At 36.8% G+C, this 17,043-nt stretch overlaps 1 protein-coding gene across 1 annotated transcript in view; it reads left to right on the top strand.

Annotated features, from left to right (window-relative positions):
• The window catches only part of ABCA13 (ATP binding cassette subfamily A member 13), a 291,776-nt gene that overhangs the window by 118,388 nt on the left and 156,345 nt on the right, over positions 1-17,043 (top strand). The window contains exons 34-38 of the mRNA XM_074945249.1: positions 2,451-2,520; positions 5,248-5,382; positions 6,982-7,105; positions 12,605-12,823; positions 16,566-16,784. Coding sequence (XP_074801350.1) covers positions 2,451-2,520; positions 5,248-5,382; positions 6,982-7,105; positions 12,605-12,823; positions 16,566-16,784 — 767 coding nt within the window. The remainder of the gene's footprint in view (positions 1-2,450; positions 2,521-5,247; positions 5,383-6,981; positions 7,106-12,604; positions 12,824-16,565; positions 16,785-17,043) is intronic.

The following is a 17,043-nucleotide window of genomic DNA, read 5'->3' as shown; positions in this document are numbered from 1 at the left end:
CCTGGGCAGAAAAAATGAATATAAAACTTACCAGTGAACTATAGAAATCGCTCCTTTGTTTAAAATACAACTACAAGACAAACAGATCTGTAAGAATACATATTGCCCATCCTGCTCTTTGCAGAGAGTACTATGTATGGGGAGAGGAATGAGATTTCCTTTAAAATTCTACTATTGAAAATCATGTTTTGTAATTTGTTTTGTGTTCACTATTCTACAATATAAGTTACAATTCAAACAGCTATTCATGAACTACTTTACCACATTATCTGTTTAGAGTTCCTAGGTGGTATTTTCCTATCCTCTGCTTTGTGTTTCACTGTGCTCTGCAAAGCACCCTCCTTTTGTCACAATGAATCTCTGATAAGGTCTGATCTAAGCAATGTTTGTTCTCCTGACTGCTGTATTCTCGGAATAGGTATTCCTTATTCTGGAGGTACTGTCAAGTCAGGATCACAGCTATGTTAGCTCACCTGACCTCCTTCCAATTCAAGGAAAACAAACAAGCAAGCAAACAAACCCTACTCCTACTACTGTATTTTAAGATTTCTCTTTTTTATTTGATATACCTAATCCCCTCCAGAGAGGGGGAAAAAATAGAACACTAATAAACAATGAATACCAGTTGTAATTTAATATTAAACTCAACAGTACTGTAGTTCAAAAGTGTTCATCGATGAACACACAAAGTGAAGGGAATCTGCTATGTCTGTATAAACACTGCAGGAGTACATCCAAATATGAGTCTGTTATTCTCCAATTGAGGCCCAATAGAGACAAGAAGTTATTCCATTAAGAATAACATGAATTTATGCCTGTAAATTTCTTGAACATTAATGCAAGAAACACAAACAGCTTATGCAAACATTGCACTTTCTTAAATATGTTTAGGACTTTGTCTCAAAACAACACTTTTTTAAGCTCTTTAGAATTTTGTTGAATTTTTAACATTTTTAATAGCAGCAAAAAAAAAAACAGTTTTACCCACCATTAAGCTCCTGTTCATTCCATACCTGCAAAATTAAATATTATATACACAGAATTAAACAATCTAAGTGACACTGTAAATAGGGAAAAACAAACCAGAAATGCAATAGATCAGTGTTTAGGGTTGAATAGTACGTTATACTCTGTTTGCTACGCATAGAGCTGCCAGCTGCACACATTTAACCCTTATGCTATTGAATACATATCTACCCATTCTGATTCTGACTGATGAGTTCTAAGTCTCCTGTTGACTAGAATGGGAACTGAATCAGGCCCTTGGTCACACAGCAGGTAGCCATCATTCCAGACCATATTTTTCATGGGGTAGGCTGAGAGAGCTACCTTGGTTGTTTCAATGTTTACCTTGTCCTCCCCACCATATACTTGTATTATCCACCTGTCTTTACATCGTATGCAAATGCCACAAGCTCTTAGGGGCAGAAGCTGGTTTTTTAAATGTGCCTGACACAATGGATCCTGCTCAGGGCTTCCAGGCACTCCTATAAGACAAATACATTTGTATATTTAAATACACTGCCTACATTGTGTGTTCTCTTCCTGCAAAGCCTTATCCATGTGTTTATTTTAAGCCAATAGAACTATTCACAGTGTATAAAGATACGCATGTACATAAGCCTTTGCCTGATCAGGGGCCTACATCTGTAGTGGTGTACGTCTTTGAGAGAGAGGTAAGTTATACTTGTTTTCCAGGCCCCTGGCAGAATTTTGCCTTTCTGTTTTAAACAATGTGAAACATATTGGATTTACTTACTTTAAAATACAAGTCATCTCCAAGAGCTGACTTTCAAACTATAGAACGTTTTTCATACAACAATGCATATATTTTATCAGTATTTAGTAATGATTTATTTCCCTCTGATGCTGGTTAGTGATTTTTTCCATTTACCATAATTCTTCCATCCTTGTTACATTACATCACTGAAGTTAGTCATTTTCCATTTTGTACTTTTCTGATGCAGTATGGTGCAATTTATATTGCTCCACTGGAAATAAAATGTTATTTCCTTGCAGTAGAATAGCTGCCCATTGTACAGTATAATGTGTGTTCCATCAGCCTGTCTCTTGTGAATTCTAGGGTCATTCACTTACTACAGAAAATAAATTGCATTAGCCACTTTTCCAATGCTATGCATTATATATTTGCAATATATGGAGGATTTATGATGCTTCATAAATTGTGATAGCGTTAAATAATGCCTTCAAATATTAATAACCTGATACATAACAATCTTTTATTTGGAGAGCACATTTCTGCAAAATGCAGGTAAATATTGTTCAGGTTCAAAAAAGGTAAATGAAAGATGGGATTGTTAACCTTTCTAGAACTGAAAGGTCCATTGCTTCTCCATTTGCACTGAACAGTGCTATAGTTATTTACATCACACAATATGTTAATGGAGATTTATTTATGTTCATCTCCTGTTTCTTTTCTATTGTTGCAGTGCTTTCTGTCTACAACTGCCTTTGGGCAAGGAGTATTTTTCATTACATTCTTTGAAAGCCAAGAAATAGGTAAGATAGCTAGTTAGCAAAACCTTTTTATAATGATCATGGTATATAAAGAACTAAACTTGGAAACGTATTTCACTTGCTTTGTTTTGAGTGAAACTTTGTAGAATCTCTGATCCTCAGCAAGTAGTACAACTCAGGACTGGAGGGAGGATGTAGATGTAGCTTTAAGCCACCTTTGTGCTCCATGATTCCCAGGCCAGGTTGATGGTGTTGGTCTCCTGCAGTAAATTAGAGAAGCCTTAAGGCTGCTCTAAATTATGGCTGCTGCCAGTGCCCCACCAGGGGCTAATAATGCAGGCTGTAAGGAAGCCCCAGGCACACCCCCAACATTGCTGATATTTTGTAGTGTATGTGACATGCGTGAAAGATTTAATCAACTCTCAGAAGCTGCTAGATGACAATGTGCTGCTCTTAGGGTATTCAGAGTAACAGCCATGTTAGTCTGTATTCGCAAAAAGAGAAGGAGGACTTGTGGCACCTTAGAGACTAACCAATTTATTTGAGCATGAGCTTTCGTGAGCTACAGCTCACTTCATCGGATGCATACTGTGGAAATTGCAGAAGACATTATATACACAGACACCATGAAACAATATCTCCTCCCACCCCACTCTCCTGCTGGTAATAGCTTATCTAAAGTGATCATCAAGTTGGGCCATTTCCAGCACAAATCCAGGTTTTCTCACCCTCTGCCCCCCCCACAGACAAACTCACTCTCTTGCTGGTAATAGCCCATCCAAAGTGACCACTCTCTTCACAATGTGTCAGTGAAAATGTCTGAAGATGCAGGTCCAGATCTGCTGCTAGATCAAATTCAATGGAGCTATGCTTATTTACCCTCGCTGAAGAGCTAGCCTGTTGTGTTTCACTGGTTTAGTGTGTTGCCTCTCAGTATCCTGCTGGTGGAGTTGTAGGTGTAGCTATGAAGTATAGAGGATTCCAAGTTGATGTTGCAGTTTAATTTACCTCTTAATAAGAAGCAGTTGCTTTTCTGATTTACCTCTGGACACTTGATAAGTTTCTCCTAAACTTATTCAGAAATTGTTTTCCTTTATTTTTCATAAAGATTGGATTTAAGATAATTTTATACCATTTTTCTTCTATAATTCAAATATGTTCAAATTTTTGGAAATTAATAATATTTTTATATTATTAAAAACTTTTTATTGAAGATTTTTATAGATGAATATACTGCCAAAGATATAGTTTTCAAAATTGTATTTGTTTCCACTTGCTAACAGTACTGCCCACGTTTCAGCCTAAAATAAATTCTTGGATTTATATGGTACTGAAGAATACAGGTGCAAAATATAATTAAGTCAGTAATATTACTATGTGCTAGATCCAAAGCTCATTGAAGTCAGTGTCAATGCTACCAGTGATTTCAGAATCAAGCAGTATGCATCTGATTACATAGTACTGTGTACTTTATAGAATATATGTTACTCATAATAAGCTGTGATAGTTTGTGGAACAGCAGGTCATTTTAACCACCTTGGGCTCTTTTGCCTTATAAGACATTCTGGGGGTCAGATATTATTTTATTGTTTTCATATATTGAAAAAAATATATGGATGAGATTTTCAAACATTAATGGGAATTGAATGTACAAATCCTCGAAACAGTTTTGAAAATCTCAGCTCGTGTGTGCATGTGCGTGCTTGTGTAATACCCTCATGATTGTCCTGAGTATGGATTTTTGAACCAAGTAACTGATCCAAGATGGAATCTTTTCTTCATTTGGGGTTATTAACAGCAAGACGGTCTTGGTGTCAGACTGGAAGCCATCTCAAGCACCAGCTGCTGATAGAGGGTTTTCTACTTATGTGCAAGCTGATAAGTATCAGAAGAGATATTGCAAACTAGAGCTGGTGGACAATTTGCTATCAGAATTTTTTCCACAAAAATATGCTTTTGTGAAAAAAGTCATTTTTTTGACTGAAAATTTTAAATAAGAAATGTCATCCCCCCAGGGAAAAATATGTTCTTGACCTGCTTTATTGGAAGCTATGTGGCTACCTTTATAAGATATTATGTAGAAAAGTGCAATAATCTAGTTTTCTGAATAACTTTTCTATTCAGAAATATAGTAGCGGTATTACATTTGAATTCTAACTACTGCTAGTGTTTTGTGTTTTCATTCCTTTCTTCATACACCTGATGGAATATGAGTTGAAGTAATTTTTCAAATGATTAGTGTCTGGAGCCCCAATCCTTGGCTGTCACCATCAGGCACTACTATAAAACATATGCTATATAATAGATTGCATTTAGTCAGGATTTGCAGGTTGCAACTAAATAAATTTGCAGCAGATCTCTTTTAAACCATTTGTTTACATGTATCAGCAAACTATCTTAATCCCTGATTTATTGAACAACTGAAAACGAGCTTCTCTCATATTTTATTCAGCATTTTGCCTAGTGGTCCTATTTTTTTCTTTTTACTAAAATAAAAGGACAGCTAAAATAAAATAATAAACTTCTTAAAAACTCGCTTCCACTACGAGTTCTTTCACATTTTCTCAGCAGTAATGTTACCTGCTGTTGCACATAGAGATGGAGCAGCCTAACATTTAGTTTCTATTCAGTTAAAATTACAGTTATTAACATTGTTCTTTTTGGTTCGTCAGTGCTCAAATACCTCTTGAGTGTTTGGTGTTCACGTGTTTATGATCCTGCTACCTGTGGTGCTCTACAGATTTAGTGTTGACCTTTTTTTATTACTAGGAATTCAATGGAGTAACATGTACCAGCCCCTGGCACAAGGAGGATCCATGACCTTTGGATGGGCTAGCTGGATGATTTTCTTTGATTCAATTCTATATTTATTAGTTGGCTGGTATTTCAGCAATATAATTCCTGGTAAGAACAAGCACACATAGATTTATTAATACCAAAATGAGTTCTACTTTTTCATTCCTTTATAGTTAAAATATTAAATTTTTGATGCCTCTGAGTTAGGGCTTTCTGACATGCAAAATACATAACTACTGCTATGAGTGAGACTAAGAAACCCTTCATGCATCCATAGGTCAGTGAATGACGCTAACTGGTGGGCTAGAATTGTAATATGGTATGAAGTCTATTTGTGTATGTGTATAAGGAGAGCAGATAATTGGATAGGACTTCTCAGGCTGATTGACACTACGTAATGACAGAGTTCTGTCCAGTAGAGGAACTCCTACTGAGTTAACTGGGTGTTCTGTCCGAGTCAGGATTGGGCCCCTTTATTAAGGTTGTTCATTAATAATGTATTTTCAGAATGCTAATGAACAATATTGATTTCCTGTTTATCATCTCTCACCACCAGTAACTCTGGGTCACAATTGAAATGAATTAAATCCCAAATTTATTCTCAGAAGGTGGGATTCATTTTTCCTCCTATCTCCAGGTTGTTGGTTTTTTTTAGTTAATTCCCTTAAGTTGGTTGTTGGGCCATTTGGAATGCTTTCTAAACACCTCTTTCATGGCCTGAAATTTACACTTGCTGAAGTTGGCATATTACATGTTTTTTTTCTGCTTATTGTATATTTATTTCAAAATGAATAACTGAGAAGTTTGACATGGAAATGGAAGGGAATACAATAATGTAACTGTATCTCAGGCAAAAACCTTTCACATAAAAATTAAGAATGTCACTTGCTATTCAGTACCACATACTGTGACTCCATGGATACAAAAAACACATTAAGTGAATGCTGAGGGAAGCACTGAAAAGGTCAGGAAATGTAAAAGTTAAGGTGATATGTACAGCCATAATTCTGCCCCTTTGTGTAAATGTACTACGGTACAAGGCCAGATCCTTGCTCCTCTGCCAGCTGGCTTGTATTGCCATCGTGGTGCAAAGCAGCTGGAAAGGTAGCAAATCTGTCTCCTTGATGATTCCACTTGTGTACGGAGAAGTATCTTTGGTGCCATTCAACTGGTACAGCAGGTTCTACATCATTCCTCCCTCCTCTAGTGTAGGAAGCAAATCTGGAAAAAAACAGTTGTGGCTAAGATGTCACTTGGTATCTCTTGCTGCTAGAATGGCACCTTTTGGCAGGTGGCACATGCTAGGGACTGGCCCAGATTAGGGAAGGTAAAAAGCTTCACACCTTTACCCTGAGCCTTACTAAGCTTAGCTCAAGATCTGGACCAAAATCTTTATTTGGATTGTCTCATTAAATGCCAGGGTAATGATGAGAGAGCCGTTTCCACAAGAAAATTTCAGTGTCAAAAGTTCTATTGATTTCTGAGATAGCAAGATTGGCCCCAAAGCTTGCAAAGTGCTTTTGGATATTTTGGGAAGAAAAGTGCTATATAAAAATTTATGCTAAGCAGTATAGATAAGATTTTATAGCCCTGTTCCATTGGAAAACAACAACAGAAATATAGGATAATAGGATTATTTTATATGCTTGAGCAACAAATGAATTTTGAAAATATGTTTCAAATGTTTCTCTTATATTTAACATCTAGGAAGATTGGGGTTCAGAAAGCCATGGTACTTCCCCTTTACTATCTCTTACTGGAAGGAGCTGTGTGGTACAGAGAAGAGAAGGAAACATCTAAATTCCAATCTGGTTTTCGTCAATGAAGGTTTGTAATAGCAGGAGCCTTTTAGTAAACATTATTTTCTTTTTCTGCATAATTCACTGTTTTTAATCCTTCTTCTATAATTGGTTGAGTCTAAGTTTAAATTTATATCTCACTCCTCATGCATCCTAACATTTTGTTGGCTTTTTTTTTTATTTAAAAAGATTTTGTTGAGTAAAAAGTTTTCATTGAGCTGTCTACAAAGATGTCTGAGTAGATAAAGTTCAGTTAGAACTCATTGCTTAAAAATGGTCATACTGGGTTAACCTAATGGTCCGTCTAGCCCAGTATCCTGTCTTCTGACAGTGGTCAATGCCAGATGCTTCAGAAGGAGTGAATGGATCAGAGCAATCATCAAGGGATTCACCCCCTGTCATCCAGTCCCAGCATCTGGCAGTCACAGGCTTAGGGATATCCAGAGCACAGGGTTGCATCCCTGACCATCTTAGCTAATAGCAATTGATGGACTTATCCTCCATGAATTTATCTAATTCTTTTTTGGACCCACTTATACTTTTGGCCTTCAGAACATCCCCTGGCAATGAGAACCAGAAGTTGACTCTGCATTTTGTTTTAAACTTGCTGCCTATTAATTTCATTTGGTGATCCCTGCTTCTTGTGTTACGTGAGGGGTAAATAACACTTCCCTGGGGCCTATTGACTTTCTCAACACTATTCATCATTTTATAGACCTCAATCATATCCCCCTTGTCATCTCTTTTCCAAACTGAATAATCCCAGACTTTTTAATCTCTCCTCTTATGGAAGCTGTTCCATACCCCTAATCCAGTTTGTTGCCCTTCTCTGTACCTTTTCCATTTCTAATACATTTTTTTTTGAGATAGGGTAACCAGAACTGCCCGAAGTATTGAAGGTATGGGCGTATCATGGATTTATATAATGGCATTATGATAATTACTGTTTTGTTATCTACCCTTTTCTTAAAGCTTTCTAACATTCTTTTCACTCTTTTGACTGCCGCTGCATACTGAGTGGATGTTTTCAGAGAACTATTCACAATGACTCCAAGATCTTTCTTGAGTGATAGCAGCTAATTTAGACCCCATCATTTTGTATGTATAGTTAGGATTATGTTTTCCAATATGCATTACTTTACATTTATCAAGATTGAATTTAATCTACGATTTTGTTGCCCAATCACCTGGTTTTGTGAGATCCCTTTGTGACTCTTCGCAGTCTGCTTTGCACTTCGCTATCTTAAGTAATTTTGTATGATCAGCAAACTTTGCCTCTTCACTGTTTACCCCCTTTTTCCAGCTCATTTATGAATATGTTGAACAGCACCAGTACAGATCACTGGGGCTTCCCACTATTTCCTTGTCTCCATTTTTTAAACTGACCCTTCATTTCCTATCTTTTAGCCAGATATTGATCTATGAGAGGACTTTCCCTCTTATCTTTACTTTATTTAAGTAAGAGAGATCTTGTCAAAGGCTTTCTGAAAGTGCAATATCCAGTATCCACTATATCCACCACATCACCCTTGTCAACATGTTGTTGACCCACCCAGCCCATGATTCATGATTTTCCTTTAGAAAAAGCTATGTTGATTCTTCCCCAACAAATCATGTTCATCTATGTGTCCGATAATTCTGGGTTTTTTTACTATCGTTTCAACCAGTTGCCTGGTACTGAAGATAGGCTTACTGGCCTGTAACTGCAAGGATCATCTCTTGAGTCTTTTAAAAAAACAACAACCTGGCATCAGGTTAACTATCCCCCAATCATCTAGTACAGGAGCTGATTTAAGTGATAGGTTACATACAACATTTCTGCAGTTTCATATTTGAGTTCCATCAGGACCCTTGGGTAAATAGCATCTGGTCTTGGTGACATAGTACTGTTTAACGTATCAGTTTATTCGAAGACCACCTCTATTGACACCTCAATTTGGGACAGTTCCTCAGATTTGTCACTTAATAATGGCTCAGGTGTGGGAGTCTCCCTCACATGCTCTACAGTGAAGACTGATGCAAAGAATTAATTTATGTTCTCTGCAATGGCCTTGTCTTCCTTGAGTGCTTCTTTAGCACCTCGATTGTGCAGTGGGTCCCACTCATTGTTTGGCAGGCTTCTTGTTTCTGATGTACTTAAAAATTTTTGCTGTTAGTTTTTGAGTCTTTTTCTAGTTGCTCTTCAAATCCTTTTTTGGCCTGCCTATTTATACTTTTATGCTCCTTTCTATTTTCCTCAGTAGGATTTGAGTTTCAATTTTTAAAGGGTGCCTTTTTGTCTCTGCTCCTTTTACTGTGTTTTTTAGCCATGGTGGCATTTTTTGGTGCTCTTGCTATTCTTTTAATTTGGGGTATACATTTAATTTGAGCCTCTATTTGGTGTTTTTAAAGTTTCCATGCAGCTTGCAGGCATTTCACTCTTGTGACTGTGTTATCCGGGGCTTTATGAACCCAAACCTCTTGGTAACATTTACTCTTGGTGAGGCAGAGGCAGGACATAAGTAAATGGGGACATCGCCATCCAACTGATAGATGATTGACATTACAGTACAAGAGTGCTCTTACTTAAAGTTGTACTTTATTTAGTCTCAAGCACTTATATATGTCCCCAACTGGTTAGTAAAAAACCCCAACCCCCAATAATTACCAAAGCCTGGAGCAGTTTTCAAGTGGCACAATGACAGCCATCCAATCTCCTGTCTTCCGTCTGCCATTGGGTACCCTCAGGTTTGTTCACAAAGTACTCCAACTACCCAAACTTCTCCCCCCTTATTTATTGTTAGTATGACAATAACATGTCAATCAAAAAAACTTGTTAAGCAAACAATTTCAGAGGTTAAGTAATAAGTTTCCTCAGATCGCTAATTAGAAAAATGTGTTTTTTCAAAGTCTGCATGCTTGAGGGCCCTGACAAACACATCCCAGAGTACAAATATAGATAAGCTTCCTGTTTTCTAAAACCCATGCCTCAGCAATTTCAACAGAGATCTTACCAGGAAGGATGCAGGGTCAGGCTCCCTTCTTGTGGTTGCTCAAACTCCCTCACCTCCTGGCTTAGTTATGCTAACACGGGCCCACTAACTCGGCTGTTTTTGTCAATAAGCATGATAATTGATTTTCCAGTCACTGGTAGTGGTCCAGGCACTTTACTGATCCATCATAGTCTCCCCGTATAACTGTTCCTTTTAATGTCCATTTACATAGTTTCCTCATTTTTGTGTAGTTCCCCTTTTTGAAGTTAAATGCTACTGTGGTGGGTTTCTTTGCTATTTCCCCCCTCTACAAGAATGTTAAATTTAATTATCTTGTTGTTGCTATTTCTGAGCGGTTCAGATATATTCATCTCTTGGACCAGATCTTGTGCTTCACTTAGGACTAAATCAAAATTTGCCTCTCCCCTTGTGAGTTCCAAGGATAGCTGCTCCAAGATGCAGTCATTAGTGGTGTCTAGAAACATTATTTCTGAATCCCATCCTGATGTGACCTGTACCTGATCAATATGAGGATAGTTGAAATCCACCATTATTACTGAGTCTTCTATTTTTTATTTTGTCTCTAATTTTCTTGAGCATTTCACAATCACCATCAACATCCGGGTCAGATGATCAGTAGTATAGTCCTCTTACTATTCTCTAATTATTCAAGCACAGAATTTCTAAGAGATTCTGTGGTACAGTTTGATTCATTTAAGATTTTTACTATATTTGACTCTGTGCTTTTTCACATAAAGTGCCACTCTCCCACTAGCCTGACCTATTCTGTCATTCCTGTATATTTGGTACCTTGGTATTACAGTATGAGTCGTTCAAATGACTCTTTGAATAGATATTACTTTGTATCTGTCAACACTGAATTTCATCTGCCATTTTGCAGCCCATTCACCCAGCTTTTTAAGGTCCCTTTGACATTCCTCACAGTGTTGTACAGTGTTCACTAACCTGAACAATTTTGTGCTCATTAAAATTCATGGCCACAGTTCTGTTTTTCTTCAGTTACACTTTTTTTCAGATGAAATCAAACATAAGGCTCTGTTTTTATCTTCTATTTGCTTCTGTGAAAAGTTTGTCTTTTATGTGAATTTTCTTTTTCATTCTGTCTTGTTATTCTAAACTCTGCCCTTTCTGGCTCTCTTTTTTAACCTCACATTTTAATAACACGCTTATCATCTCTATTTTCCAGGGCTACCGCTGCCTAGAACCATTTCCACTATTTCTTTCCAGTTCTGTGTTTGGCTACTTATGCATTCCTTACATGTTTTGCTCTTTAAAATCTGATTTCTTTCTTTTCTCCAAGGCCCATTTCACTACAATGTCATGTATTTATTTTGATTAAAGATTCATGGATAGAGGAACACATGCCACCCACATCCATTCTTGGGCCTTGGCAGTCTTCTGTGACTATATGAAATTACATACTATCTGGTAATTATCTGGGCTGGTTCAGCTATCTATAGTGGAAGCCAGAAGTCCCAGTTACCCACGAGAATTTTGTATCAATACCTCTCTACTACTGAAGGGAAAATTTCAGAAGCTTCAGAGGTTCACTTAAATGTCTAAATATGTAGATGTTAGTTGGAATATTATCTGAACTATCTTGACTTTGAAGCCCTCCACAGCGTGATCTCTCCTCACAAACAGGTCCCTCCAAAAAATAGATTTCACATTTACCTTTGATGTTTTCTTTGGATAGAGACCTTCACTTTTTCTCTCTCAGTCCTGACAACTCTTTGCTCTTCTTGGTCTTTCTTTTCTCCTTCCAGTCTCTCTCTCTCACCTGAGCAGTGGCAGGGTCCAGCACCTTTGTATTAGGCTCCAGAGTACACCTGAGATTCATATCAAGTAGCAGAAAGGGCTGCTAGAGTTAAAGGTTCTGGCCTCTGAAACACAATCCAGGAAAGGTAAAGGGGAGGATGAACCAGGAGAAGGACATTGGTATGAGTTGCAGGGAAGCTGGCAAAGTCTAGTTGGAGGATGGTCACAGGGTTGTTGGAAGGGGTTAGAACCAACTTTATGCTAATATGAAAAATGACTGAGCAACGAGCAGAGGTTCTGGTTGTTTCATATTTAAACAGAACTGGTTCTCCAAACACTAGTCTGTTTTTCCTTCATGTTGTGTGCTTTTCTTTTTCTCCACTCCATTTAGTCAATCCATATTGTTCCCATTTTCTCTGATCTGCAACCTCCACTTTTGCTCGTTCCTTTGTAAAAATCTCATTATTCAAGAAATACATTTTAATAGATGACATTAACTTTTTAATAATTACTATATATGTGTATATTTGTATTAGCATGTGCACACATGTTTATCAGTTTTAGTTTGGGTGTTTTAAGCTGCAATTGAACGTTTTCACTGATTAGATACTTAGCATAACTGTGGTCCCTATCCTTGATCATTATAAATTGGCATAGCAGCATTGATTTGAATGGAGCTATCCCAATTTATACCACCTGACCCTGTAGCTTAAATGTTACAGCAGTGAGGACCATTTCAGGAAAGGTAAAGCCAATGAATTTTCACTATATAACTGCCAGCGCTTTTAAAACCTTATTCTTCATTTACACAGGTTCTCTGCCCCCAGATGAGAGACGCATAAGTGAAGGAGGAAGCCCAATAGGAGTTATTCTGATGTCGCTCACCAAAAAATACACAGACAACAAAAAGACTGCAGTTAAAGATCTCAGCCTCATTTTCTACAAGGGTCAAATCACAGCTCTCTTGGGTGCCAATGGAGCTGGCAAGACTACAATAATGTATGTCCGTTGCTGAATGATGGCCGACTACACATTTTACCTTGTCTGATGCTTGAAATGTTTTGTACATCAGCAAATGAGCTACTCCATCTCCTTGCTTGGTTATTGTTCTTGCACAGTTTTGCCATGCAAAAGATGTCACTAAGACGGCTTAAATGAATTTACTGTGCCATGGTGCCCCTGGCAAAACAAATGCATTGCTGTGGAAAATTGGGTCTCCTTTATCATAACCTCAGTGGTAAAGCTATTGTTTTAAGCAGCTTTAGTGGTAGCTGGGAGACGAGGGGTTATTGTGGGCATGGGTACAGAGACACCTGAAGGAAACCCTTCTTTCTTTTCCTCACACCTATGCTTCCATGAGATGGAGATCTTAGAGGTTTACTGAACTTGCAAGCTTTCTTCCTGGATGTTGAAGAGGATGTTCTGACAGCTTAAAAGAAGCAGAAATAACAAAGAAAAACATTTTAAAAATCTGGCTTAATTAAAAAGTTAATTTATTTCTGCCCTTTATATTAAAGAAATATCAAGAATTCCGACCATTTTTTCCTCAACCCCTGCAGGTACATACATTACTAATGAGAATGAACTGGATTCTAGATTTTAGTCAACTTGATTAACATGGGTAAGGACTGCAGAACTGACCTTCATGAATTAGGAATTAGAGATTTAACCCTGCATTTACAGCTAAACTGTGAGAGATATATCATATTTAACCAGGAAACACTGGTCAGTTGATCTCTCTCTGTCTCTGTCTCTCTGTCTCTCTCTCTCTCTCTTTCTGCCTGCTAGACAAATGAGCCTTGTTCAGGAAATAGCAAGAGAGATAATGAATTATTGATATTGGGTTTAATTAAAAAAAGATTATACCATTAGAAACTTTTCCATAATTATAAAGGGCCAAATACTCCACTTGTGCAAGTTGTTGTTGTTCCATACACCTAATAGAAGTATACCAATTTACATCAGTTGAAGATCTACCTAAAGCACTTTTGGAGTACAAAGGAGTGTTTCAAGTTGTTGAACACCAAGTAATTTTATTTAAAAAAAATTACTAAAACTTACAATTTAGAGAAACAAGAAATAGCAGGGCAAACCTTTAATTCTCTCTCATAATGCTAATTCAGTGACATGACTCCCACTATTGTAGTCACAAGGTGTTCTTTGCCAGGATTAAGGGGAAACGGCAATTAGAACAAGCAAAATAATACAGTTTGTAACTATGACTGCCTTACCAAGGAAAGGAAATGTGAAAAATAAAAAACAAAAGATAAACAATTGTTACTTCAGTTACAAACTCTTCTATGTACAGTATGGGTCTGTGGAGAACTTTGGACAGGTTACACCTTTGAAAATTGTGCGCCCTGACAGAGGTCCTTTTATTCCCAAAATTAGTAGAGAGTCCTGTGTCAAGTCTCAAGACCACTCTTTGAATGGCAAGTTAATTAATATCCAGAATCTTAAATTCAAATTAAATCCCACTGTTTCTCTTTCTCTATTTACCAAAGGTTAGTCAGTGGCTCCTCTCTAGAAATAAATGGTCTAAACAATTTGTGGTTTAATGGAAGAAACTATGGATATCCTAAGTTACAGTGGTATTTCAATATCACATGAACATCATTACAAGAAAACTTTAAATCTAATTCCTTGGCAGCCCTCTACAACTTCATCTCACCAATCCATATTGAAGTCTTGATGGTGATGCCATTTGAGCTAGAAAATTGCTTCTTCCTGATGCTGTTCAGTGTCTGTCTTCTTCTTAGTAGTTGGTCACAGCTCAGTTGCAGAGATGAACAGGATGAACTGTGATGAATTCTGCAAAGTTGAGGATGAGAGCAGAGTGTTGCTGGTCATTTGCTTTATGCACCTCTCGTCATCTAATTTCATGGAAAGAGGAGAAAACACCTCTTTCAGACTTGGTAGGATTAAGATAAGCTGTTGTCATTGTTTCATTGGCTCAATACCTTTGTGGGTTGGTCTTAGTAAAAACCCTCCCTTGTAAATATAAACTTCTAATTGCTTTTGCTTTTTTGTGGTAGGAAACTGTCAGAACATCCTTAATGTTAGAGTTTTAACTTTTTACTCAGTCCATTTTCTGAGCTATTCAGTAGGTTTCATCAGGAGTTGAAATTCTGTTTCAAATAGGTTCAAGCCACCCATATGTTAGATATGAAAGTTTTTCAATTTTGAATTAGTCTTAAACTTAATTCTTGAAGAGAGGTTTTTAAACTTCAGTATTCATTAAATAAATTATTGTCCTTTCTCCTACTCAATCTTTGGAGAGGTGCTGCTTGTTTTTAGGAGTTTGGTAAGGAAGTTGCTTAAGCATTGCCAGATAACTAATTAACCCCCCCCCAATTAATAAAAAAATAATAATGTATACTCAAATGACTTCTTACACTAATAGCCAGTCACAGAAAGGTCAGTGGATTCCATAATAGTACATGAAGCATCTTACCATTTAGCAAAGATATTAGTAAATTATTGCATAAAAAACTTTTCATTTAGATAAAATATTTGCAGTTGTACATCTCAAAAGCATTTAAGGAATAAACAAAGTTTTGAACCATTAAAAGGAAAAACGAGGTAGATAAAAGTAACCAACAACTTCCGTAAAACATTTTCCAGCTATCCAGGATTTTCTTAGTATGAAGAATGAATGCTTTTGAGTGCTTATAGAAGAAATTATTTTCAATAAGAAAATTCTTTAGCACCTTATGAGTACGTTGTAAATTAGAGGTTTTGTGTTGAAAGAGCCTGTGTGGAGGGTGGGATAAAACGAAAGCCCACTTTACATCTTAGTTTTACAGTTAACACCACATCCATACATTTCCCTTTGTTCTAAACAGAACATCCTTACCTTCTTTTAAAGTCAGGACTCTTTCTAAAGCATAAATATCATCATACAATTTTTTTTAAGGTAAGATCATATTTATATCACCTGGTATCTTACACAAAAGATCTCCTGTTTTTTATAAGACCCCTTTATTATGGTCTTTGGACCAAAATGGTTCTTGGATTTACGATCTGCTTTTGCGATATATTTACATCTTTCAAGTAAAGATTTGTATTAAATATTTATTTTATGCAAAACACTCATCACAATAACCAATGCTTATGTACATTTTAAAAACATAAAAGAAAGTAGTATAGAAAGTTAAAGCAAAATTGAAGGTAAAAGTTAATTTTTAGACCCTGTATAAACATACTGGAGTTTTATAGCAAAGGTATCGCCTTTGACACTTGAGAGTTGTCAATGGTTGCCAGAAAGAAGATTGCCTAAAGAATTCTATTTAATAAAATTCAACATTCCATTTAATAAAATAAGCAACCAAAAACAAAAATATGTGTTCAAATCTCCAAGCACAATGAGTATACAAATAAATGTAGGTCTTTCTTAAAATCAGTAAATATAACATTGTAAGAGTAAATGATAATTTTATTAATAACCATTTTTGCATTAATCTCAAGGTTTCCTCCATACAGACTCCAGCATCATTTAAATAATGCAGCTGCTAGACAAGAAAATATTGCCAGAAGTGAATTCAGGGTACAACATAGTGTGTCCTGAATGTGGTGGTTTTATTGAATTTGTGTTATTTCTTATGAGTGGGAGGTAATATATTTTTTTTTATTGGACCAACTTCTGTTGGTGAAAGAGAAAAGCTTTTGAGCTCCACAGAGCTCTTCTGCTTCTCTCCTGCGATCAAAACAGCTACAACAACACTGTTATTTCTTGTATCAGATCAATGTTGACAGGCCTGTACCCGCCCAGCTCTGGGACCATCATCATCAATGGAAGGGATATACATACTGAGCTGGCTGCTATCAGAATGGAGATGGGTGTTTGCCCACAGTATGATGTGCTGTTTGACACCTTAACTGTGCGAGAGCATCTGCTGTTCTATGGCTCAGTGAAAGCACCTCTATGGACAAAGAAACAGTTACATCAGCAAGTCAGTAGGTTAGTGGTTCTTATTTTCCTTGTGGGAAACCTGTATGTAGGCTGTCCTTCAAAACCATTCTAAGAACACTGTGGTGAACGAACAAAGCCTCATGCTAGGAGAGTCAGCCCTAACTATTGGAATCCTGAGAGCGCTAATGATGGGTTTGGTGTTCTAAAATTCTGGCTTGTAAATGTATTTCCTGATCTTAATTTTCAGTAATAAAATTATGGAAATAAAAATTAGAGTAAGAATATTACAGAGAAGGTTTAAAAAAAT

This window comes from Natator depressus, chromosome 2 (genome assembly GCF_965152275.1).
Source record: "Natator depressus isolate rNatDep1 chromosome 2, rNatDep2.hap1, whole genome shotgun sequence".
Lineage (NCBI taxonomy): Eukaryota > Metazoa > Chordata > Testudines > Cheloniidae > Natator > Natator depressus.
This window is presented reverse-complemented; position numbering and strand designations above follow the sequence as displayed.